This window comes from Sus scrofa, chromosome 2, assembly GCF_000003025.6.
Source record: "Sus scrofa isolate TJ Tabasco breed Duroc chromosome 2, Sscrofa11.1, whole genome shotgun sequence".
NCBI classification, from domain to species: Eukaryota; Metazoa; Chordata; class Mammalia; order Artiodactyla; family Suidae; genus Sus; species Sus scrofa.
The window spans coordinates 52,314,682-52,338,323 of record NC_010444.4 but is presented as its reverse complement, the minus strand read 5'-3'; the positions used below and the strand labels follow the sequence as shown (position 1 = coordinate 52,338,323).

The window sequence follows — 23,642 nt, the reverse complement described above, 5'->3', positions numbered from 1 at the left end:
TGTGGCTTAGGTCACAACTGCTGAAGCTTGGCTCAGACCTGATCCCTGACTCAGGAATTCCTTATGCTGTGAGGCAGCCAAAAAAAAAAGGGAGTTCCCGTTGTGGCGCAGTGGTTAACGAATCCAACTAGGAACCATGAGGTTGCGGGTTCGGTCCCTGCCCTTGCTCAGTGGGTTAAAGGTCCGGCGTTGCCGTGAGCTGTGGTGTAGGTCGCAGACGCGGCTCGGATCCCTTGTTGCTGTGGATCTGGCGTAGGCTGGTGGCTACAGCTCCGACTCGACCCCTAGCCTGGGAACCTCCATATGCCGCGGGAGCGGCCCAAGAAATAGCAAAAAGACAAAAAAAAAAAAAAAAAAAGAGAGAGAGAGATACACAGTGGCTCCAAATTGCCCATCAAACATCTGAGGTCACTGGGGTCACACCTCTGCCTCCAAATCCTCACCTTCACCTTTCTTCAGGACACCGATTTCCCACCAGGTTTCCAGTGGGTCTCTCCCAATCCCTGGGTCTCTCCCAATCCCTGGCAACACTTTCTCCATCCCTTAGCAGACTCCCTCCTTACCTGGCTATAAAAGTAGGCATACCCCTGATGAGGCTTGGTCCAAAGCCTTCTCTCTCGTCTCTTCCCTGACCTGATTCCATCAGATGTTTCACAGACTGTGGCTCCAAATGTAGCCAAACCCCTCCTGATCCGCAATAGGCCAAGCCGACTTGTGAGTTACCTTTTATCTGTTAAATTTAATTTCAGATACACAAGAAACAACTAAGAGTATATTCTAAAGATTACAGGGGGCAAAAATGCTATTGGAAATTCAACTTTAACTGGGCATCCTATATATTTATTTGCTAAATCCCAAACTCTACTCCACCCGGCAGAACCCTCCTTAGCTGGCAGGCTGGGGGGAGCAAGCTGCAGGGCACCACAAAGCACCCCTGACCTGGAGCACATTCACCCCAGTCCTGTGGCCATAAGCCTCGCCTGGATTCAACCCATCCCATCCTTCACCTCCCAGGATACATTCCCTAACTACACCACCAAAACAACACCCCACTTCACCCGCTCTTCCTCCCTCTCCATCCTCATTCCCTTTTCTTCCTCCCTCCCCTGAAAGGGATGATAAACATTACTGTTACATAAACTATTTTATTTAAATAAGGTCAAGGGTAGACCCTTCTCCCACATACACACAAGCACATGCACGCACGCACCCACACCCACGTCCTCCCCTTTCTTCCCTCCACCCATGGCCACCTCAAACCTGGCGGTTCTCATCATGACCATCCTGCCTCAACCCTGGGACAGACAGGGAGACACCCTCCACTTGAAGGCCCAATCCTCCCCTAGGTGACGGCAGCAGCACGCAGGCCTAGGCACAAGCTCTCCTGTCCAGAGTCCAGCTCTCAGCCCTCCTGGGGTAGGACAGAAGGATTGGTTCTACCAAGGCACCCAGATGCAGTGTGGCTTCCCTACCTTCCCCCCACACAGCATGGGAGTACCACCAGACACTTAGAGCTGCTCCTTATGTAGGGCAGTTTCCCTCAGCCCCAGGCCAATCCTTCCCCATGTCAGCGGAGGCTCTGCAGCCAAACCTGAGCATCCCCCAAGGGATCCTGGACTAGGTACTGTTTGGTTTGGGGAAGAGTGAGGGAGAGCAATTGAGCACCAAATTCCCTAACTCCGCCCTACAGGAGGATGCTGAGATTTGGTTCAGCATCCTCTACCCAGAAAAAAGTAAATAAACCTAATTCCATAGCAGGAATGGTAAGGGCTTCAGCATTAGGACCTCACTACATCACCACCCTCAACATGGACCCTCTAGCACCTTTGCAACATTAAGGACCCAGCCCAGCTGGGGAAACACCATGTACACAGAAGCCTATTTGGAGTTGGTGGTGTCCCCTTTGTTGACACTGGGATTGGGTTTCACCTTCCCTGACACCAGTATCCCTCAAGTCCTGCATTGAGGCACGCATAGCAAAGTGGCTTAGGTCATGATAAAGGAGCACTAAAGGGACAGGTGGTGTCTTCCAGAGGCACACAGTCCTACAGAGCATCTTATATGTTACACTCAGGCAGGCAGGACAGAGGACTAGGGTGCTGGGCCGCCAGAAGGGCTCTGCAGCATCCCTAGGGCCCACTCAGGAGACAGGCAGGTGGGAGGGGCACCTGGTCCATTTACTCAAGCCGGGAAAACAAGGTGCCAGGACCCAGGCCCAGTGCCCACCTTCTCTGATGGCTTCCCTGTGCCTTCTAGACAAATTTCCCTGAGGGGAAAAACCAGACAGATGAAAGAAGTCAGAAAGAAGACAGCAAAGAGTATCAGAGAAACTGTGAGGAACCCATGGGGGAGGGGAGATGTGAGAGCCAAAGACAAGCCTTCTGAAGGGGTAAGGCAAAGAGAGCTGCCACCTGTGAGGGGCAGGGCAGGGTAAGAAAGCCAGGACAGACAGGACAGACTCAGACGAGACCACCTCTCTGAGGGAAGCAAGGACCCAAGGAGAGGGAGCTAGGAGCCTGCAGAGCCCTCAACGGGCCAGTGATGGTAAGAGTCGCACCAGCCTCCCTGAGCACAGGGCTACAGGCTGATACTGCGCTGGTGGCGGCCCCCACGGCTCCCACTCCTAGGACCCAGCTCCTGGCCATCCAGACTGGTGTGGTCCGAGAGGCCCCTCAGGTGCTCCACAGAGTCGCACTTCTGCAGGTCTGAAGCCACAGTGCGCAGGCTTAGCAGGCTCAGCGTGTCCGTGTCAGGGGCAGGGCCAGGCCCCAGGCTGACACCCTCCTCCAGACCCCCGCCCTCAGCCCCCTCAATGACCCCGCTGTCCCCATCCTCGCCACCATCAGGCCCAGCCTCAGCCCCCACTGGGGAGGAGCGCCGCTGGCCTGGGGGGTGAGGTGACTGGCCCCGGCGCCGTGCATGGATCTGTTCGCTGATCTGTTCCAGGTTGCGCAGGGCGACAGAGTAACGAGTCTTGGCCTGGGCCACCTGCTGCTCCAGCTCTGTCACCTTGGCCTTGTGCTCCTGTAGAGGGAGGGACAGAGTGAGGTGACTCTCTGGGCAACTCTCCCAGGCCCCTGGAGCTGCTGGGTCCTGTCAGCCTCACTTAGCATTCTGCATTGCAGCTACCCCACCCGGGGCCCCAGCACTGCTCACCACCAAACACTAATCTGCTGTGCTCCACACCCTTCCCACCCAGCCCCTCTTCAGTCCTCCTCCCCACCACCTCCTCCTCCCCCCCTCCACCTCCCTCCCCCTGCCTCTTCCTTAGGTCCTCCCTCCTCAGCAACCTGTCCTGCTCCTGCCTGACCAGGGCCTTTCTCCCAGGTCTTCATGCCCACTGGCTCTTCCCCTTTTCCCCATTGTTCCCTTTCCACATCTGGCCAATTGCTCTCCCCATTCTCCCTGGTTTCTTCTGATTCTTTTTCTCCTTTACTTCCCTTCTTTGCCAGCACCCACCACCTAACCCCACCTCCCACTCCTTCAGGGTCATTATGAGCACACCTGTCCCACTATACTGGCCTGCTGGATGGCCAGAGAAGCAGACTGACATCCCCTCTTATTACTTGCCCTCTTTTTCTATGTCTGCCCCTTTCCCCACTGTCCACCCATTCCCCCTCTCCCACTCAGCTACCTCCAGAATCTGGCTGAACTGGGCTTTGAGCTCAAAGTAGGGGCGGCTCTTGCCAATGGCACGCCGGAGGGTCTTCTGCAGGGCCTGAACCCGAGCCTCAGCCTGCTGGCACAGCCGCGTCACCCGCTGGTGCTCCCGCTCACCACGAAGCCGCTCCTCTTCTGCCTCGTTCACCTGGCCCAGGTTGGGCAGAGGACACACATCACTGAACTTGGACCCACACTCCTGCCCCTATAGCCTGCCCCATGCTGCCACTCCTAATGTTACACTGGTGGGAATACCCCAATGTCTACAGAGTCTGACAAGGCTCGTGAGCTCCCAAGACACAAAAGAGAACAGTGACTCTTTGCACGTGCCTGTTGTTGCCTGCCTTACCCACCTCTCAGCCCTGCTGCTGTCAGAAGGTGCTAGGGCCCTCTGGACCACTCACAAGCATGTAGGAAATGTCTATATGGGAATACATGGGCCACAGCCACTGTCCTCAATGAGGCTTCAGTGCCGGGGGCTGGGAGCTGGAAGGAGCCTCACAGTGGGAAGCCACAGCTCTGCACTGTGTTCTCAGGTTTCTATGCCTGAGCAAGGAGCAGGCAAGGGCTCCAGCTATCTTATCGATGAGGATCAATGGGCCAATCTCACCCTACCCTGGGCAGATGCACACTAGAACTCCATCACATTCTGCCACACACAGCTTCAACAACCCCTCCCCCAGTACTGTGCTCTCCTTGGTACGAGTTCCAGGGTAGAAATGGAGCTCCTGCTCTGTGCAAGGCCATGGGCCTGGGCTGAAGCACACACAAAGATCCTTGAGACATGACCACTCAGCAGGAGCTGACACTGCTACAGACTGTGTTCCCCCAAAATTCTAATGTTGAAATCCTAACCCCCAAGGTGATGGTATTGGAGGTGTGCCCTGAGAGATGATTACGTCTTGAGGGGGGAGCTCTTATAAATGGAATTAGCATTCTTTAAAAGAGGCATTGGAGTTCCCATCGTGGTGCAGCGGAAACGAATCCGACTAGGAATCATGAGGTTATGGGTTCAATCCCTGGCCTTGCTCAGTGGGCTAAGGATCCAGAGTTGCTGTGAGCTGTGGCTGTAAGTCACAGACACAGCTTGGATCTGGCATTGCTGTGGCCCTGGTGTAGGCCGGCAACAACAGTTCCAATCAGACCCCTAGCCTGGGAACCTCCATATGCTGCAGGTGCGGCCCTAAAAAAAGACAGAAGACAAATAAATAAATAAAATAAAAGAGGCCTTTCTGTGACTGTGGTGTAGGCCAGCAGCTGGAGCTCCAATTCAACCCCCAGCCTAGGAACCTCCATATGCCAAGGGTGCGGCCCTAAAAACCAAAAAAGAAAAAAGAAAAAATAAATAAATAAATAAATAAAAGAGGCCTTGGAGAGCTCCCTAGCCCCTTCAGCCATATGAGAACACCAGCTGAAAAGACAGTTGACCCTCTAGGAACCAGAAAGCAGGTCCTCAGCAAACACCAAATCTGCCTATGCCTTGATCTTAAACTTATTCCTAGTCTCCAGAACTGTGAGAAATAAACATGTGTTGCTTAAGCCACCTAGTCGATGTTATTTTGTTGTAACAGCCCTAATGGACTAAGACACTTGCCCTTCACAAGGTGAAGGTGACAGACTAGAGCTGATGCCAGAGATCCTCCCGCTCCCCTGTCCCCATGTATAGCGAGAAATGATAAACAAGAAAGCAAGAACATTCTGAAAACAAAAGTGAGGGGTCACAGTTAAACATAACAAAAGAGTGTTGAATATAGAGTATTTGGTAGGAATGAAGTATTTGGGTTAGTTCCACACCTGGAGACAAAAGTTCAAGAAGAGGCCAGAAGGAAGGCAGAAGAAGTATATATGGGACACACTGGAGGCCAAATTAGGGCAGGGAGCAAGGAACAGGTTTTGCCTGGAACAGAATAAAAGCTGAGGGGAGGAGAGAAAAAGGAATGAGAAAGGTGACAGGATAAAGGGATGGCAAACAAAGTACTGGAACCATTGGAGGGGACCTGCCACCACTGCCTGGCTCACCTTGCAGGTGGCGTGGTTGAGCATCTCCTGCCATGTGGGGTCGAGCCGGTTCTTGTCCGCCATAACACCCTGCTCTGCCACAAACACCATCTCCCGGGCAGCATTGTGCATGCTCACAGCCCGCTCATACCGCAGTGCTGCCTTCTGTGTCTCCTGTTGGGCCTGGGTAGAAAGGGCCATCAGGACGGTGAAGCTCAAAAGACCCCTGACTCCCCAAGGAGACCCACCCTTGGCAACGACAAGAGAAGGAAGAAGGCCCATTGGAATGCTGGCTTCACTTCCCAAACTGTGCTAAGGATAAGTGCCAAAACAATGAAGAATATGTTGCGAAGATATAGTTAAGAGAAGAAATACATGTAGAAATAAAAGGATTCTGCCAGTGGAAGCTGAGTGTAAAATCCAGCACTCTCAAAGGCTGTTGGCCTTATGCCCTAGGGAGAACCAAAAATAAAAAAATCCACACCCAACGAAAGAAAAGTTGTTAGCTGATGGTTGAGACAGGTTACTCTGGTCCAGCAGATATGCTGAATGAAATAATCAGACAAGTGCTTGGAGATATTCATCACAACCGTATTTACCAAAAAAAAAAAATGAAAACAAACCTAAGTTTTCAGTTACAGTGAATTGGTTAAACAAGTAATAGGACATCCATATGATGAAATATTAAATAGATCTTAAAAATAACAGCATGTGACTTCCCTTCATGGCTTAGTGGTTAAAGAACCTGACTAGGAACCATGATGATATGGGTTTGATCCCTGGCCTTGCTCAGTGGGTTAAGGATCTGGCGCTGCTGGCTGCCGTGAGCAGATGTGGCTTGGATCCCACGTAGCTGTGGCTGTTGCTGGCAGCTGTAGCTCCAATTTGACCCCTAGCCTAGGAATTTCCATATGCCATGGGTGCAGCCCTAAAAAGCAAACAAACAAATAAATAAATAAATAAATAACAGCACTAATGGATATTTATTAACATGGACTCATGTCCTACTATAAGTAAAACAAAGGAATAGAGGTCATATATGTGTAATCCTATTCTGGGAGGATATATACAAAAAAAAAAAAAAAAAACTAAGGGATTATTTGTGCTATATTAATCACACTTTTTATTTTCTATGTTTTATGATGCTTTGACATCTTAGAGGCCTTGCTGGCCTTCCTAGGGCTAGCTAATTCCTAGAGATAGTCAACTCTTTGAGCACACCCTTCATATGAAAATCAACAAATCTGAATCCTTTAACTCTCACACAGCAAACCAATATTAGCAAACCTAAATCACTAAAGGGCCAGGTACCAGAAAATTAGAGACCATTTCTGTAGCCCAGAGCCCCCCACAATTATTCAAACTAGTGGATACTAACATTGCTCAAAGTTCCTACCCTGCCTTACCCACTGCTTCCCATGAAAACCACAATAAAAGCTCTGGGCCAAGTTTTTCCCTCACCAAGTTTTTCCCTCACTGGATCCCTGACTTACTGAGTGAGGCCAGGGATCAAACTCACATTTTCTGCCTCCTCACCCACTCAGGTGCTTCCCTACATAGCCCTGGGTGATGTCCTTTCTCTTAGAAACTGTAAGTAATAAACTCTTCTTTTAAGGCAGTTGTCTCTCCATCTGCCACCTTACCATACTTGACGAAAACAAATCCCAGGCACAAAAATCATGAAAAAGGGAGTTCCTTGTGGGTGCAGTGGAAATGAACCTGACTAATATCCATGAGGATGTGAGTTTGATCCCTGGCCTCACTCAGTAAGTCAGGGATCCGGTGTTGCCATGAGCTGTGGTGTAGTTCACAGACAGGCTCAGATCCCGTGTTGCCACAGCTGTGGCACAGGCTGGCAGCTGTAGCTGTGGGAACTTCCATATGCCACTGTACGACCCTAAAAAGCAAGGAAAAAAAAAAATCATGAAACATTCACATAGTAAGATTTGGAGAGATTTTGGTTCTCTTATCTTGTTTTATAGTTACAGGTTACAATTACAGTCTGCCAATAATGAACTACATTATTTGTGTAAAGTAAAAAAGGAAAAAGGGAAGATAGCAGAGGGTTAAGCAAAATGAAGAGAGACATGAACCAAAGGGAAAAGAAGACAGAAAAGAAACTAGAAAAGGTATTTTGTCTCATACCCCATACAGACAGAAGGATACATGCATGCAGCCCACCCTTCCACCCCCATGTGGGTCGGTGGGGCATACCTCCTTAGCCAGTCTCCGAGCCTCATAGTAGGGCCGGGCCTTCTCGATGCAGCTCCCTAGGTGGGAGCCCTGTGTGTTGAGCTTCCTCGCTGACTCCTGCAGGATCCTCCGGTAGGTGGTCCTGGCCTCCTGGCAAAGAGACAGGTGCGTGGGCTGAGGGAGGCATGCGTGTGGGTCCCAGCCCCTCTTGTTTCTCATTCATGCCCTGTCCTGAGCCATCATATGGAAAAATGAGGGAAAATGACAAAAACACCTCCAGAACCAGCCCAAAGGTGTGAGGAAAAGGAGCAACACTCACATCCAGCTGCAGCTCCACCTGGTTGATCTCCTCGCTGGCCTGGTTCAGATGCTCCAGCTCCTCCTGCCAGAGAGGGGAAGAAAGTTAGAGCAGTGGAAGTGAGCAGCCTCACTTGAACAAGGCAGGGCAAGAACACAGCACACAGAGGGAAAGCCCAGCCAACCAGGGAAGGGAAGAAATGGAGGAAAAGGTCACCATCAAATGCTTCCTTGTCAGAGACCTAATATACAGCCTCCTATAATCCTCACAACTCCATCTGTGTATCCGGCAGTAAACCCCCATTTTAAAGATGAGGAAATTGAGGTTCAGAGAATGGAACACTCATAAGCACACAGAGTAGTGACAAGCCTGGGCTCTCTCCTTCAGACTGCACAACGTCCTCCTCCTCACACTCCAGCCAGGAGTCTCCTCAGAGCCAACCGTCTTTTTCCCAGAGAGGACAACACCCTGGGCCACTCATTCAGCACACATTTACTACACACTTATCAAAGCTCAGCACCATGAGATCTGAGAATTCAGAGCAAAAAGAGGTGGCAGCTCACGCCCCAGGAAGTAAGCAACAGGCCTCAGTGGTGTGAGGAGCCATGTGAGGGGTGAGCATGGTAGGGGCTGGGGGTCAAAAGGAGAGCAGGTGTCCAGGGCAGGCAGGTTTTCAGGTGAGAAGCCAGAAAGGCTTAGGCACAGGGGAGAGGATACTAGGACTTCTCCCAATGGCAGGGGAAAACGTCAGAGACTGGGCCACCTGTTTTGTGGTTTTGGACCAGGGCAATGTAGGCAAAGTTTGGAGGGGCCAGGGAGACAAAGTGGAGGCTTGTCTGTAGTATTCCAGTGGGGAGAGGAGTGGGCAGATGCCAGGGAAATACAAGACACAGAATCATTAAGGCTTTGTAGACAATTAATGTCAAGATTAGGGAAGAATGCATGGTTCAGGAGGCCTCTAGGCCTGCTTGGGCAGTGGTGACAATGACCCTCAGGTCCCCATACAGTAGATCCTATTGGGGGGGGGGACATGAGGACCAAGTTAACAGACACACTGGCTTGAGCCCCTCACTGGCCCCAGGACTGACAAAAAGAAGCAACAGAACTACCCAGGCCATTCAGTGACCTGGCAGAGCAGGGAAGGTGCTGGCCTTTAGCATCCATCCTCCCCTCCCCTTGGTCAAGTTCTCAGGGCCTAGTGAGCTAATGACACTCCTGAGCAGGAGCACTGCCGGGACAGACGCCTGGTGCTCAGCTACGGGATCCTCCTCCAGGAGCCCTGCAGCCCCTGTGCAGGCCATCAGTAGCCAGCCTGGTGTCTGCCAGGGGCCCACGGCCTAGACACAACCTGCACCTGGCAGTGAGCGACACTGCCATCACTGCTCCCACATACCTCATTGTGGCCTTTTCAACAGCCTAGTGTCTGATCCCCCTTTAGTCCTTTTCTTTCTTTCCTTTTCTCTTTTTTTGACCACACCATGGCATATAGAAGTTCCTGGGGCAGGGATCAAACCTGAGCCACAGCAGTGACAACACAAAATCCTTAACCCCTAGTCCACCAGGGAACTTAATCCTTTAATTTCTATACCCCAACTCAAGCCCTGAAAGATTTGAGTCAGCAAGTAAGATTCCAATAAGCCAAGTTATGTGCCCTAATTATAGTAAAAGGTAGAAAACAAAGGAAGAAATATATAACAAAACTAGGAACAATGATGCGACAACATGGAGACTCTGACTCAAAGAGGGCCACAAATTTGACTCCGAACTTTTCAGAACAGTGCTGTCTAACATGAATATAATATGAGCCTCATGGAAGTTTTCATTTTCTAGAAGACATTTTTTTAAAAAAAAGCAAAACCAAATTGTAACAATACATTTCACTTAACTCAGTATATCCAAAATATAATTTCAACCTGTCATCAACATAATTATTACCAATACTTTTAGTTTTTTTTTTTTTAACTACATCTTCGACATCCATGTGCACGCGACCTTAGGGTACATCACAACTTGAATGGTAGCATGTGGCTCCTGTGCTGGTCAGTGCAGAGCTATAAGTTGGTGCATGTGAAGAAAAACAACCCAATGTTCAAAAGGTAGCTGCAGGCTACTGTGGAACCACAGGTAGACGACACGGTTCAGAGGACCCTAGAAGAAGGTCAGGTTCCTACCAACACCACCCAATACAGAGCTCTAAATTTCAGTGCCTTCCTAACAAGGATATCACCTTCAGCTGAGAAGACCATCACAAAGGGCCCTCAAAAAAGGCAGGGTGAGAGGCAACCTCTCCTCCTGAGGGCCCGGACTTCTTTGGCTGAACTTGGCCCACAGGGGGGTTTCCAGATAATCTAAGAGAGGAGGTAACCAGTCCTTTCAAGCAGCTCCCTGAAATATTCTTTCTCAGCACATTCACATTCAATAAATAAGAAACAATGAGGCAAGGAATCAGGGACCCGACCTTTGATCTGGCTTTCTTGCTACTGGTGACCACCTACCTAGGACTAAGGATGTCCCTGGATGAATGTCTCAAAAACAGGAGTACCAGCACCTAGGAAAACCATGGTCCTGGTAGGAAAACACTGATTCTGGGGAAAAAAGGAGGAGGTGGGTAAAGAGCACCCTGCAATGTTCCTATGGGAAAACTAAGGTCCAAGACTGGATTCCACTTGGTTCCACAGACCAAAGTGCTCCCAGACCCTGACAAGCTCATCAGAGTCGAGAATAGTTCTAGGCAAGTCATCCTCACTGGAAAAAGAACGTGAATGCTACTGGCCCACAGAAGCAGGCATGTCTTTCTATAAAAAAACACACCTGAGAAGCACCTCCAGCAACTGAAAAAAAAAAAAGCCTTCTGTTAACTCTTGAGGTCTGCCCCTCAGTATCACAAAGCTCTTTCTAACAGAACAGACTGGGGAGCTGAGGAGGCTGGAGGGCAAGGTAGGACAAGGAGTCGGGGGGGGGGGGGGTTGGCAGACCCAGGGCAAAGCAGAGCAGGAAGACAACAAGCACCCAGGGCTCTGTTTTGGGCCACCGGCAACACATTCCATTTGTTCTGCTCTACCAAGGACTCTTGGCACCCAGCTGAAATGGAATTCGAGGAGGATAAAGTCTGAGTCAGCGTGCATCATCCATCACTGAGCCTATAGCCAGAAGGGAGGGTGACCTTCCCGGAGCATACTGGGTGCATTCCCAGGACGCTGGGCCACTGAGTCAAAGGCAGAGGCACTCAGGCTACAGATGTTCCTGCCCAACTTGTGCAAGTCATTAAAACACTCAAGCCTAAAATGGAGTGTAATCTTTAAAAATTGTGAATCACTATGCTATACACCTGAAACTTACATAATATTAAATAAATATTAAACAAATCAACAATATATCAATTAAAAAAACAAAAACACTCAAGCCTATAGTCAGTTAGCAAAGCCAGGGTGACACATGACCCAAGGACTCAGAAATAAGGTAAAAATAACTGCCCTGAGAGACACTCTGGACAATGCAAAGGTTGCAAAGAGACTCCGAAGAGTCTAAGCAAGAGTAGGTGAGTGAATAGATCCACTTACCTGAGGAAAGAATGAGCCCATCACAAAGGAGTGTAAGAAAAGTCACAGGAAAGGAGACCCAAGCCCATCCTACTACCACCCTCCTTCACTCCTTCCTACCACTGGGGACCCGTCTCTCTCAGCAAGCCAAGGACCAGCATGGAGGCATCAGACAAGGAGGTCAAGACACATCCAGTGGATTTGCCTGGGGGTCAGAGCACTCCAGGTAGGCCTGGAGTTGGCCTCCACCTGGCTTCCCTCCATGTTTCTGAGGGATCCCACCAGACAACAGGGGCACAAGCTGCCTATCTACCAAGAGTCCCCAGTCCCCATATCAGCAAGAGCCTGGCTCCACCACACCATTTCTGGGAGTTCCAGAATATACCTGACCAAGGTCTCCACCTTTGGATACCCCTGGATCAGTGGGCTCACCCAGGCTGCATGTAAGAACTACTTCTTGCCCCAACCAGAAGGGGGAATTCATATGTCCGGGCTGTGAATGTGTGTTTTTAAAGCTCCTTAGTAGGTTCTGACAGATTTGTGGGTAAAGACCCACTGAATGCACTGATCATTTTAAAGCACTGAAACATAGGATAACATAATCTGGCACACTGTCAACACTAAACCTCAAAAGACACATACCGCAATGTCTTTCTTATCCAGAAGAGTCCAAACCCAGAAGGTCTAAATGCCACTGGCCTCCTCCATGAAGGGTGCCCCTCACACCAGGCTGCCTTTCCCACATGGCAAGAAGATGCTGAATTCCTGTATGTAGCACAGGGGGAACTGCATTTTAAATTTTCATTTATTCTTAATTAAGTATGTAAATGTAGCTAGTGGCTACTTTACTGGACAGGAGGGTATGAGAGTTGCCTTTTCATACTACCACTTTTGCCTGTGTGGGCACTGGAAAAATACACAGGAGCAGGAGACTGAGCAAAGAAACCTCAAAGGATTCGCCTCTGGAGTAGGGCAAGGAATGTTGCATAGGGCTGCAGGAAGGACACCAACAAGGCCCCCCTCCAGGACAAACAGACAGGGGTCTCTTTTCCAGAGCACAACCTACAAGCTTTCACCAGAAACAGGCAAAAAAGTTGTAAAGAAAAGGATCAAAGGACTGTGTCAGAGCAGAGCTAGAAGGAGCTGTACAAATCAGATAGACCAACTCTTCACAGATGAAAAAACTGAAGCTTGGAAAGACTACATAACTTACATGAAAATCACAAATCATCACACTAGAAGTTGCTTGAATCTCAGTCCATGGCTTTTTTCACTATGATTTGTTTCTTCGGTGGACAACAAATCTATTTAGAACTTGCAGGAAAAATGTAGCTGTTTTCAACGCAATACCCACAAAAACACAGCAGAAATAAATTACTGACTCATGCCAGTAAACAAATGGCTTACCACCACTCCACTATGTACACAGTTTCCCCAAACACATCCAGGGAAACCCCACAAAAAGAGATCAGGAAGGATGCGAGGACCAGCTTTGATTTCATCATGACTCACTGAAGTAATCTAATAAAGGTTTGTTGACAGCGAAGCCCAGGAATGAGAGCCCTAGGATGCTCTTACTCACCTACAGAGGTGAGTCACCTCCAGATCAGAATCTTAGAGATGCTACCATACCAAACAGCAGACTCAAGCCCCAAACACAAAGGAGCATCCTGGCCCTCTCCTGCCCAAACAGCTTCTCCAGGAACCCTTTCCTGCCACTGCAATCCAGCCTCAACTATTCCGCATGGTGCCTGTCCTCCTCATGCACTGCTCCAAGTTCTTCACAAAATTCTACCCCTCTATCAACTACCCTGCAAATGCTCCATTCACTTGGTAAACCCGGCATCCTCAAAGCCAGACATCTGTATTAAGGACTGACCACAAGTGATGTAACTCTCTGAACACATCAGATATTCTTAAAGGCCTAAGCCTAATGCCACCTTTGTAAAACATGAAAGAAAGGTCTCACCCATCACAAATGTGAACATCCCTGGGAGGCAATGATGAGAAAGTGAGAGAGCAGAAAGCCTCCTGATATCAAAGTCATCTTCTCTCACATCCCACTCATGCTGCATCTCTGAATCAACAGCCCCTTTGCTTATTTGGAAAAGAAACAATAGTTCTACTCTCTATTGATCTAAAGTGTGTTTCCTGCATCTGCTGCCAATGTGTCACTTCATTAGTGAAGCTTTCAGCAACACACCCAAGGCACTCAGGCTAGACCTCTCTCTGTACTCCCACTACACACAATTCTTTTACCGCTTATCACACTATATTGCAGTAATTGTTGACAAACTTGTATTCCTTTCCTGCCCCAGTGCACTGGGAAAAGAGTAAATCTAACCCCTCATTTATCTGACAGCTATTAAGAAAAGCTGGAATCTAACTCCCTATCACTCCTCTAGCTCAATCTTCTCACCTGTATTCTAGGATCCAGTTCTTCTTCTTCTCTTGGGGACAATTTGGCTTCACTGCTATTACTTCCACCTCCTCCGGGCTCCTCAGCAACTGGACTCCTAGGGACTTCATCCTCTACCACTTCAGGCCTAAGCTCCCCCTGTGGTGTTTCCCGCCCCCCAGGAATCTGCCTGAGTTCAGCCATGCTGTGAGGGAGAGGGCACAGCCCTAGGCATAAGAGAGGACTGGCATGCTGGGACCAGGGCCCCAGCTTGGGGCTTCCTGGGCTCTAGTTTGCAAGAAGTGTTTCTCTTCTCAAAGGGTGGAAAAAAAGCGGGCACAGGAAGAACCTCACACTGGGTTAGAGGCTGAGATTCAAGTTGTCGGCAGGGTTCCTAAAGTTACAGCCTTGTGTGTGCAAAAGTCCTTCCCTTCCCGTTAGAGGGAGTCCACCAGGAGAGACCCAGAGCAATAGCTCCGAGGAAGGGGGCAGAGGGGGCCTGGATCCTGGGCCGAGGCCTGCGAGGAGGAGCACCATTCGGGAGGGCGGAGGCAGGCGCCTCCAGGCTGTGGTGGCAACTGGAGAGAGAAGGCAGGGCCTGAGCAGAGGCTGCGGGATGAGAGTCTTCAGGGAGCTGCAAGGGAAACAAAGGCCAAGTACATGGTCAGCAGCAGAACTTCGGCCATTAGCCTCTTCTAACCTCTTAGCTTCCCAAGAACTCCACTCTCTTCCTCCCACATCCCCACATTCAGACCAACCACCTCAACTTCTTCCCGCGTCCCAGGATCTCTCGCTCCAGCCCCTCCCCCACCAGCGCCTGCCCGACTTCCCTCCGTGCTCTCATCTTCCCCACCATCTCCCCTTCCTTCTCTTCTGCCAGCCCCATTCCACCCCCCACCCGGTTTTGCAAATTACCTCGTAAACCCCCAGCCCCACCCCACCTCCTCTTCTCTCTCCAACCCAGAGGACAATCCGAGCCTAACGTCTCCAACCCCACTCTTTCTCAATCCCAAGGACCCAGGACCCAGGACCCAGACTTCCTACACAACTGGGCGCAAGCCCTACCCCCGCCCCATTTCCCGGCTTTACCTCAGTTTACCTTCTGGTGCGCAGAGCTCTACCACCGCAAACAATCTTCCCCCGCCCTCCCCGCAACAAGCCGGTGGAACCAAACACAACGAGGCCGAAAGGAAGCGGAAATACATAATCCGGTAGCAACGCCCTCCTGCCCTCTCGCCCCTCCCTCCCACGCTGGCCCCCTAACTAGGCCACGTCTAGATTCAACTCTCGCCCGGCTTCGGTTTCCGTACAAAATGGTGCCCCCCTCCGGGGGTTCAGGCTCACCTTCCCAGGGCCTCCAGCCCACGCTTCACTAAGGATAAATGAAACTGAAGTATGAGAATATTGTTCTAAGGACTACTAGATCTGGTAATGGAAGTTGAAAGTGCCTGCTGAATAGGGAAGCGCTAGAAATAAAACGAATATTGGAAATCATCCTAAGGAGGGGGCTGCCATCTTGCTTTACGGCAAGGGGAAATCTGACTGCCCCCACAACCGCTTCCGGTTCTGCCCAGGAAGTCGGAAGTGAGCTTAAGGGCTGGTTGCGGTGTCCTGGCAGTTGGTGTGTAGCATCTAAAGGATACGCTGCTGGGACCTGGGGGTGGTTTCCAGACGTGATTCTCCTTGGTCAAGTGAAGTCAGCTCTACCGTTAGTAACAGCATCTAAAGGGCAGCTCTGATAGGTAAATCTCTCTGCTTAAGGCTGTCATTTAAAAAAAATATATGCCCTGGGAGTTCCCTTCATGGCTCAGTGGTTAACCAACCAGACTAGGATCCATGAGGATGCGGGTAAGAACCCTGACCTCGCTCAGTGAGAAGGCTCCTGCTTTGCCATGCGCTGTGATGTAGGTCGCAGACGCCGCTCGGATCCGTGGTTGCTGTGGCTGTGGTGTAGGCTGGCAGCTGTAGCTCTGATCGGACCCCTAGCCTGGGAACTTATGCAGCAGGTGTCCCCCCCCCCAAAAAAAAAGCACAACCTGAGAGTTTACAGTTAAGTCTTTATTTGGGGCAAGATGCGGGCTATAGCCAGAGAGGCTGCATTTCAGATACCTGTGAAAAACCGCTCCAAAGAGATAGTGGGGGAGTTCCTGTCTTGGCGCAGTGGTTAGTAAATCCGACTAGGAACCATGGGGTTGCGGGTTCGATCCCTGGCCTTGCTCAGTGGGTTAAGGAGCTGGCGTTGCCGTGAGCTGTGGTGTAGGTCGCAGACGCAGCTCGGATCCCGCATTGCTGTGGCTCTAGCGTAGGCTGGTGGCTACAGCTCCGATTCGACCCCTAGCCTGGGAACCTCCTTATGCCGTGGGAAGTGGCCCTAGAATAGGAAAAAAAAAAAAAAGAGAGAGATAGTGGAGAAGGTTAGCATATATGTGAATTTGGTGAAGGGGGAGGTACATATAACCAAGCACACATTATACAGAAGTTTGCTGCTAGTCAGGAGGAACAACGTCACCATGAAGGATTTTAGTGCTTTTCTAGACATGAGGAGATGTAAGAAATGAGCTCATAAAATCTGAAAATATCTATCTGAAGACTTGTTCTCCCAGTTTTCTTAGAGCACAGATTACCTCACTCCTGATCTCCACTTGGAGCTACTTTGAAGGGGTGTTTTGAGTCAGCAGCTGCATTGGTTCATTTTGCATAGAGGCAGATGGCAAGTGCCAAACTCCATTTCTCAAGGACTCTTGCTGGTGCCATCACCACAGCCTCATTGTGGTTGTGCTTCACCAACCCCTCCCCAAGCCAGGCCCTCTCCCACTGAAGTTCGTTGCAGTACGGTACTGTTTACTCTATGAGCACTAATTAGAAATTTAGTTAATCTGAACTCAGTGCTCTTGTGCATTCATAAAAGCCTGCAAGGAATTTGTTACATGGCTTTGTATATCAGTGAAAGGACCTGACCTGAAGTCACTTCTAGGTGTCACCAGGAGAGGCCTAAGGGAAGAATTCAGGATGGATGTTTTATTTTTGCAAAAGACTTAATTTACTCTGAGCCAGTTTAAGATTTGCCCTGAGGTGAAGAAGGCAAATGGACCTAATTTTCCTTCTTCCTTTTGGATCCCCCCTCATAAGAAGAAGAGCCAAGTAACTTTTTCTTTAATTATAGTAGATTTACAATGTTCTTTCAATTTCTGCTGTACAGCAAAGTGGCCAATCATACATATATTTATACATTCTTTTTCTCACATTTTCCTCCATCATGTTCCATCACAACTGTCCGTGTGCTATATGTAAAGCAGGATCTCATTGCTTATCCACTCCAAATGCAGTAGTTTGCATCTACTAACCCCAAAATCCCATTCCATCCTACTCCCTTGACAACCACAAGTTGGGGTTTTTTTTTGGAGGGGGGAGACTTTGGCATATGGACATTCCCAGGCTAGGGTTCAAGTCAGAGCTACAGCTGCCAGCATACACCACAGCCACAGCAACGCAGGCTCCAAGCCATGTCTGTGACCTACACCACAGCTCAAGGCAACGCTGGATCCCCAGCCCACCAAGTGAGGCCAGGGATGGGACCAGCATCCTCAGGAATACTGGTCAGATTCATTTCCGCTGCACCACAATGGGAACTCCCCAAATCACTTTTAAAGGTGATTTAAAAGAGGTTTTTTCCCACAAAATTGGGAATTTTATTTTTAGAATTCTGGAAGTGACTTTTTTCCAGTAAATTAGCAAGACCCTGCCTTACAGTTCTAAGTGGACAGATCTGGTAGATAATGCCTCAGTTTTACACGTGGAGTTCCTGTTGTGGCTTAGGGGGTTAAGAACCTGACATAGTATCCATGAGGATGCAGGTTTGATTCCTGGCCTCACTCAGTGGGTTAAGGATCTGACATTGCCACAAGCTGCAGCGTAGGTCGAAGATGTGCCTTAGACCCAGCATGGTTGTGGCTGTGGCATAGGCCAAAGGCTGCAGCTCCAATTCGACCTCTAGCCTGGGAACTTCCATCTGCCTAAGGTGCAGCCCTAAAAAGAAAAAAAAAAAAAGCATACAAGACTAAATTATGATATAAATAACATTAAATTATAATATTAAACTATAGTATAATTTAAACATAAATATAAATTACAATATAAATCAATACAACCATACAAAAGCTAAATTACATATATAAATCAAACTATTTACTTGTCTATCTCTTTCATTTTGTAAAATGGAAGCTTCACTGTAATGATTTCCTTTTACTTACCATCTTCTGTGTACCTTAGTTTGAATTCTCTGAAACTTTCCTCTTCAGTACTACTACAATATGTATCATCTTTATATCTTTTTTTGGGGCGGGGGCACAGCATGTGGAATTTCCCAGGCCAGGGAAGGAACCTACACCACAGCAGTGACAACACCAGATCCTTAACCTGCTGAGCCACAAGGGGACTCCTATCATCCTTATATCTTGTCCCAAAACTTCTTTTCCCTGCACATTCGTTCCTTGGCAATCATGAGCTTCAAGTTGTCACATATCTGTTGCATTTGGTGGGAAAACATCTTGAACACATGTAATGCCCAGACTGTCCCTAGATCAGTCTAATGTCTCCACTGGCCTTTCCCAGGGTTAACTCACTCACCAGGACCAAATGTGATCTCATCATGTAGAGATCAGAATGTAATCCTCAGCAGTTTTTCTGCTGAGCTTGGCTAATGTTTCATGTATAAAGAGGTTGGGGAGCACTGTACACTGGCTTGTTTTATTGAAGCCAGCCTAGACATGATAAGTTAAAACATTTTTTCTAGAGCAGCACTGTCTGATTGATCTATCTGCAATGATGGAGATGTTCTGTTGATAATTTGCTTTGTGCAATATGGTAGCCACTAGCCATATGTTGCCATTAAGCACTTGAAATGGAGCTAGTATTATTAAGTAATTGAATTTTTAACTTAATTCTAATTTAAATAGCCACATGTGGCTAGTGATTCCATTATTGAGCAGCACAATTCTAGAGCATGCTTTTCCTATATAATCTCTTCCAGGAACATATTGAACTTCTGTTTTTACAAAACAAAATAAATGTCTTTCAATCTCCACCCTCACTTCTCCCTTCCTCACATCTCATTAATTTCCATAGCCCAGTATCTGTTTCTGCCAGTCCACAGAAATTGCAGGGATGAGCTCTGAAATCACCAAATCACTGACATCTGACACTGGGTTGTTTCTTCTCTGTCATCCTTCTTTAGCTTCTGAGTGACCTTGTCCTAGGTTTCCTCTTACTTCTCTGGCCTGTTGGTTAATTCCTTCATGCAGTGTGTTTACTAAGTGGTACATGCCAAGAATTTGGATAGTCATGGTGCTCTTTATAAACTGGTGATATTCAAACTAAATAGACTACAACCCAGAAATACTTTTTACCTTGTGACCCAGTATACATATATGTGTAAATATATTCATAACAAAAATTTCAGGGAAAGATGTTTACTCATTATGCAAAGCTTGTCAATATTTGCTATACTACTTTTTTAATGCTAGTAAAGATCTATTCTGTTGACTTTATGAGCCATTCACAGTTTGAAAGCCCTGCCCTGAATGTTACTGCTTTCCCAGATCCTGATGCTAACCTCTGACCTTCTCATGCAGCCTAATTTCTCTGAAAGCCCTCACTCTCCTACCCATAGCTACTGCTGCTTCCTTGGAACTCTTGTCTCTACCCAGATTCCCTACAGATCACATTCTGGTATCCTATAGGTTCTCAGACCACTGGCCAGTCCAGGGCTTCCTTTCACTCACTGGATACAAATCTGATATCATCCCCTTTTCCCAAATCCTGCTTCTCTTTAGATACCTTGTTGGTGAATAGTCATCTACCCATTTACCCTAGGGAGAAACCTAGAAGACATCCTAAATTAATCCCTCTGCATCACATTAAGTGTCAGAGAGATTCCCCTCCCCTTTATTTCACTGCCATTGCTTCAGTTTAGACCCTCCTCACCTCCAACTGTAGATAGTATATTTCAGTAGTATTCTAAATTAGTTCTGTAGAATAGAATTTTGAGTGACAATGGAAATATCTGTATCTGCAGTGTTCATTATGGTATCCCCTAGCCATATGTGGGATGATTGGGAACTTAAAATGCAGCTAGTGAACTGGGGAACTACTTTTTTTGTTTGTTTTTTGTTTTTATAGGGACATGCCTGAGGCATATGGAAGTTCTCAGGCTAGGGGTCCAATTGGAGCTGTTGCTGCCAGCCTATGCCACAGCCATAGCAACACAGGATTTGAGACACATTTGCAACCTACACTACAACTCATAGCAACACCAGATCCTTAACCCACTGAGTGAGGCCAGGCATCAAACCCACATCCCCATGGATACTAGTGGGGTTCATTACTGCTGAACCATGATGGGAACTCCAGAAACTACATTTTTAATTTAAGTTTAAACAGCCATAGGTGGGAGTTCCAGTTGTGGTTCAGCAGGTTAAGGACCCAACGTTGTCTCCGTGAGGATGCAAGTTCGACCCCTAGCCTAAAGGACCCAGCATTGCTGCAAGCTGTGATGAAGTTCACAGATACTGGCATTGCTGTGGCCATAGCGTAGGCCAGCAGCTGCAGCTCCAGTTTGACCCCTAGCCCAGGAACTTCCATATGCCACAGGTGTGGCTGTGAAAAGAAAAAAAAAAAAATAGCTATACATGGGTAGTGACTGATATATCTGTAGCACAAGTCCAATGATCTCACCATAAGTATACACCTTTCCAGGCCCTGAATCAAATAAACAACCAACTAACTCCTATTGACTAAGCTAATGAATGGAATATAAAAATATGAAAGCCATATAAAGATGTTAATAACACTTTATTAAACGTAGTAAGGATTTGATTTGTGTATATAGGTATGTCAGAAGTTTTCAAAATATAAATTTCAATATGTTAAATTTTGTATGTCAGTTATACCTCAATAACACTTTTTTAATCTGGTTGAATACTTGCTCCCAGAAACATAAAATGTAAAATCTGCTAATAAAGGTTAATAAATGGGACACATATATTACTCAGATCCCTGAATTATTTCTACCTTCGTTATATCTACTGGATTTTCCATAAGTAAATTACTTTCCCTGACTTGCTCATCTGATAATAAAAACAGCAAACACTTATGCAATGTTTATCTTGTACCAGGCACTGTTCTGAGTGGTTTATATCTATTCATTTGATCCTAATGACAACTAACTGAGGTATATTATACTTCCACTTTACAACTGAGAGACTTGAGGTTAAATAACTTGTCTAAGGAAGGTCATACACCCAGCACCTTAGTCATAGTGGCGCCAGGCTTTCAACTCAGATAATCCAGGCCTCTAGACATTGCCTCAATTAAGCTTTATAAGGATTTAAAATCTTTTTAAGAACACATTGTATGTTAAATTTAAATGTATCTACTTAAAATTTAAATACCCTAATGTGTGAAAATAACAAAAATCAAAATATTTTCTAAAAATGTGTTTCAAGTTTGCATGTGATATTAGCGTTATATATACTACTGCACTTAGCCTTTCAATCATTAAACCTGATTTTATCCTTACCTTGTATTCTACTTTGAAAATGACTTTCCCCTGCAAGTTCTGCTTCATTAATTTTAAGCTCATTTTCTACATCTTACTTTGTGAAACACTGATTCCTAGATAGAATTCTGAACATAATTTTTATCTAACATACTTTTTTAAAAATACTATTAAGGAATAAGAAATTTATCATTAAGGATGAGGACATCACTAAGGACTAAGAAAAAGTTTGTTGTTTTAAAGAAAGTTGATCTTTAAATATCTTCTCAACAAATAATTCTTTTTTTGTGCTATACTGTGCTAAGTTTATCCAGTTTACCTGTATCTAGTATTACAGTTGTCATTTGTGAAATTATTTGGAAAATGACAGAGAAGCTACCTTTTTCTTGAGGCCAATGGGTCTGAAATTGGAATTCTTGAAGAATGAAAACAGTACGCCCCATCTTTATAACACTAGTAACATAGCAAGACTTCCAAATCTGATTTTAGATTTTTTTGTTTTGTTTTGTTTTGTTTTGTTTTTTTGCTGTTTCTTTGGGCCGCTCTCACGGCATATGGAGGTTCCCAGGCTAGGGGTCCAATCGGAGCTGCAGCCACCGGCCTACGCCAGAGCCACAGCAACGCTGGATCCGAGCCGCGTCTGCACCCTACACTACAGCTCACGGCAACGCCGGATCGTTAACCCACTGAGCAAGGCCAGGGATTGAACCCGCAACCTCATGGTTCCTAGTCGGATTCGTTAACCACTGCGCCACGACGGGAACTCCTGATTTTAGATATTTTGAGTACTGATTGGGTTCACATTTCAAATAAGGAATTTGAAATAGTGGTCTGTACCCTTAGTTCTTTCAGTTGCCTCTAAACTGCAATGCGAAGCATGTGCTATGTGATTATTCCACATGCGCATAACTAATAAATATTTTTACTTGTACACCCCTCCTTTCTGTCCCTGTATCTCTTTATAAGCCACTGACAGTGCTCTCCAGTCAAACCCAATGGACTGACCTGCCATAATATTATTTGACTTCAGCATTAGGCGCTGACCACCAATTCTTGATCCTCCTCCTCCTGGTTGGTCCCTCCTGCATCTGTTTTGTTTTGGAGACTGTGGTCTATAGCCTCCTTCTCATCCACCTATAGCCGTTCAATGACATCCACTCTCACAACTTCACTTTTTTTTTTTTTTTTGGTTGCACCTGTGGCATGTGGAAGTTTGGAAGTTTCCAGGCCAGAGATTGAACCTGAGCCACAGCAGTGACAACACCAAATCCTTAACTGCTAGGCTACCAGGGAACTCCACAGCTTCACCTTTTCACCACTAACTTCCTAGTCTTTACAAATCCTGATGCACCGTGGCTTCTCCCCAGCCCACTGTGGAAAACCCAAATTCTTGAATGTGGCATAGATCCCTCTAACCATACTATAAGGGCACATGATGGGCACGTGATGTTTTATTCATCCTTAAATACCCATAACCCAGCCAATGCAGGCTCATTGGGCCCTTGATAAATGCTTATAGAAAGGAGATTCCTCGAACTAGTCAAATTTCTTTGAGTTTCCTTTCCACCTCATCTACTTCCAAGAATTCCTGCCCTGCCCCACTCAGGATTCTGACCTTCATCTATACACACTATGTCCTTAGCCTAGAGCTATGGACATAGAGCTATGTCCTTTTCATCCAATCCCTTTGCCCCAGTCCAATCCCAGAACCTACATTGGCGGAAAGCCCCCAGGGCATGGGAATCACTGTCACTATCACCCACAGACCCTAATACAAAGTCTTGGTTGCATGTTGAATCTTTGAAGTTTGCAGATGACCTATAGCAGAAATAACTTGTTCTTCCCACTCTACATTTATACCACTTTATACATGGCACATGGTAGGATAGCAGAGTCTAGAGGCCTGTCCTCCCATAGCATGTTCTCAAAAGACTGTCTCTGTTTTTCTCCAATTCTTAGCTCACTTCCTTGTCCATAAGCAGGGATTCAGAAATGTGCACT

The 23,642-nt window shown here is 47.3% G+C and overlaps 1 protein-coding gene across 3 annotated transcripts; it reads right to left on the bottom strand.

Annotated features, from left to right (window-relative positions):
- On the bottom strand, positions 1,126-15,315 carry SH3BP5L (SH3 binding domain protein 5 like). Of its 3 annotated transcripts, none has more exons than XM_003123598.6 (7): positions 15,186-15,315; positions 14,108-14,720; positions 8,171-8,233; positions 7,873-8,001; positions 5,680-5,841; positions 3,635-3,808; positions 1,126-3,024 (listed from the first exon to the last, which is right to left on the bottom strand). In XM_003123598.6, the coding sequence occupies exons 2-7, from the start codon at positions 14,288-14,290 to the stop codon at positions 2,578-2,580; spliced, it is 1,158 nt and encodes a 385-aa protein (XP_003123646.3). In that variant the 5' UTR covers positions 14,291-14,720; positions 15,186-15,315; the 3' UTR covers positions 1,126-2,577. The 3 variants fall into 3 exon arrangements, with proteins under 3 accessions (XP_003123646.3, XP_005661226.1, XP_013850053.1); XM_005661169.3 differs by having other exon boundaries at positions 15,176-15,299; XM_013994599.2 differs by lacking the exons at positions 14,108-14,720; positions 15,186-15,315 and having other exon boundaries at positions 7,873-8,082; positions 8,171-8,236.

Excerpts from the sequence above, each read along its gene's own strand:
- SH3BP5L (XM_003123598.6), bottom strand. The coding sequence starts at position 14,290 with ATGGCTGAACTCAGGCAGATTCCTGGGGGGCGGGAAACACCACAGGGG. Across the intron at positions 5,842-7,872 it reads CTCGGAGACTGGCTAAGGAG|GCCCAACAGGAGACACAGAA; the intron begins GTATGCCCCACC and ends CTTTCTACCCAG. Across the intron at positions 3,809-5,679 it reads TCAACCACGCCACCTGCAAG|GTGAACGAGGCAGAAGAGGA; the intron begins GTGAGCCAGGCA and ends AACCTGGGCCAG.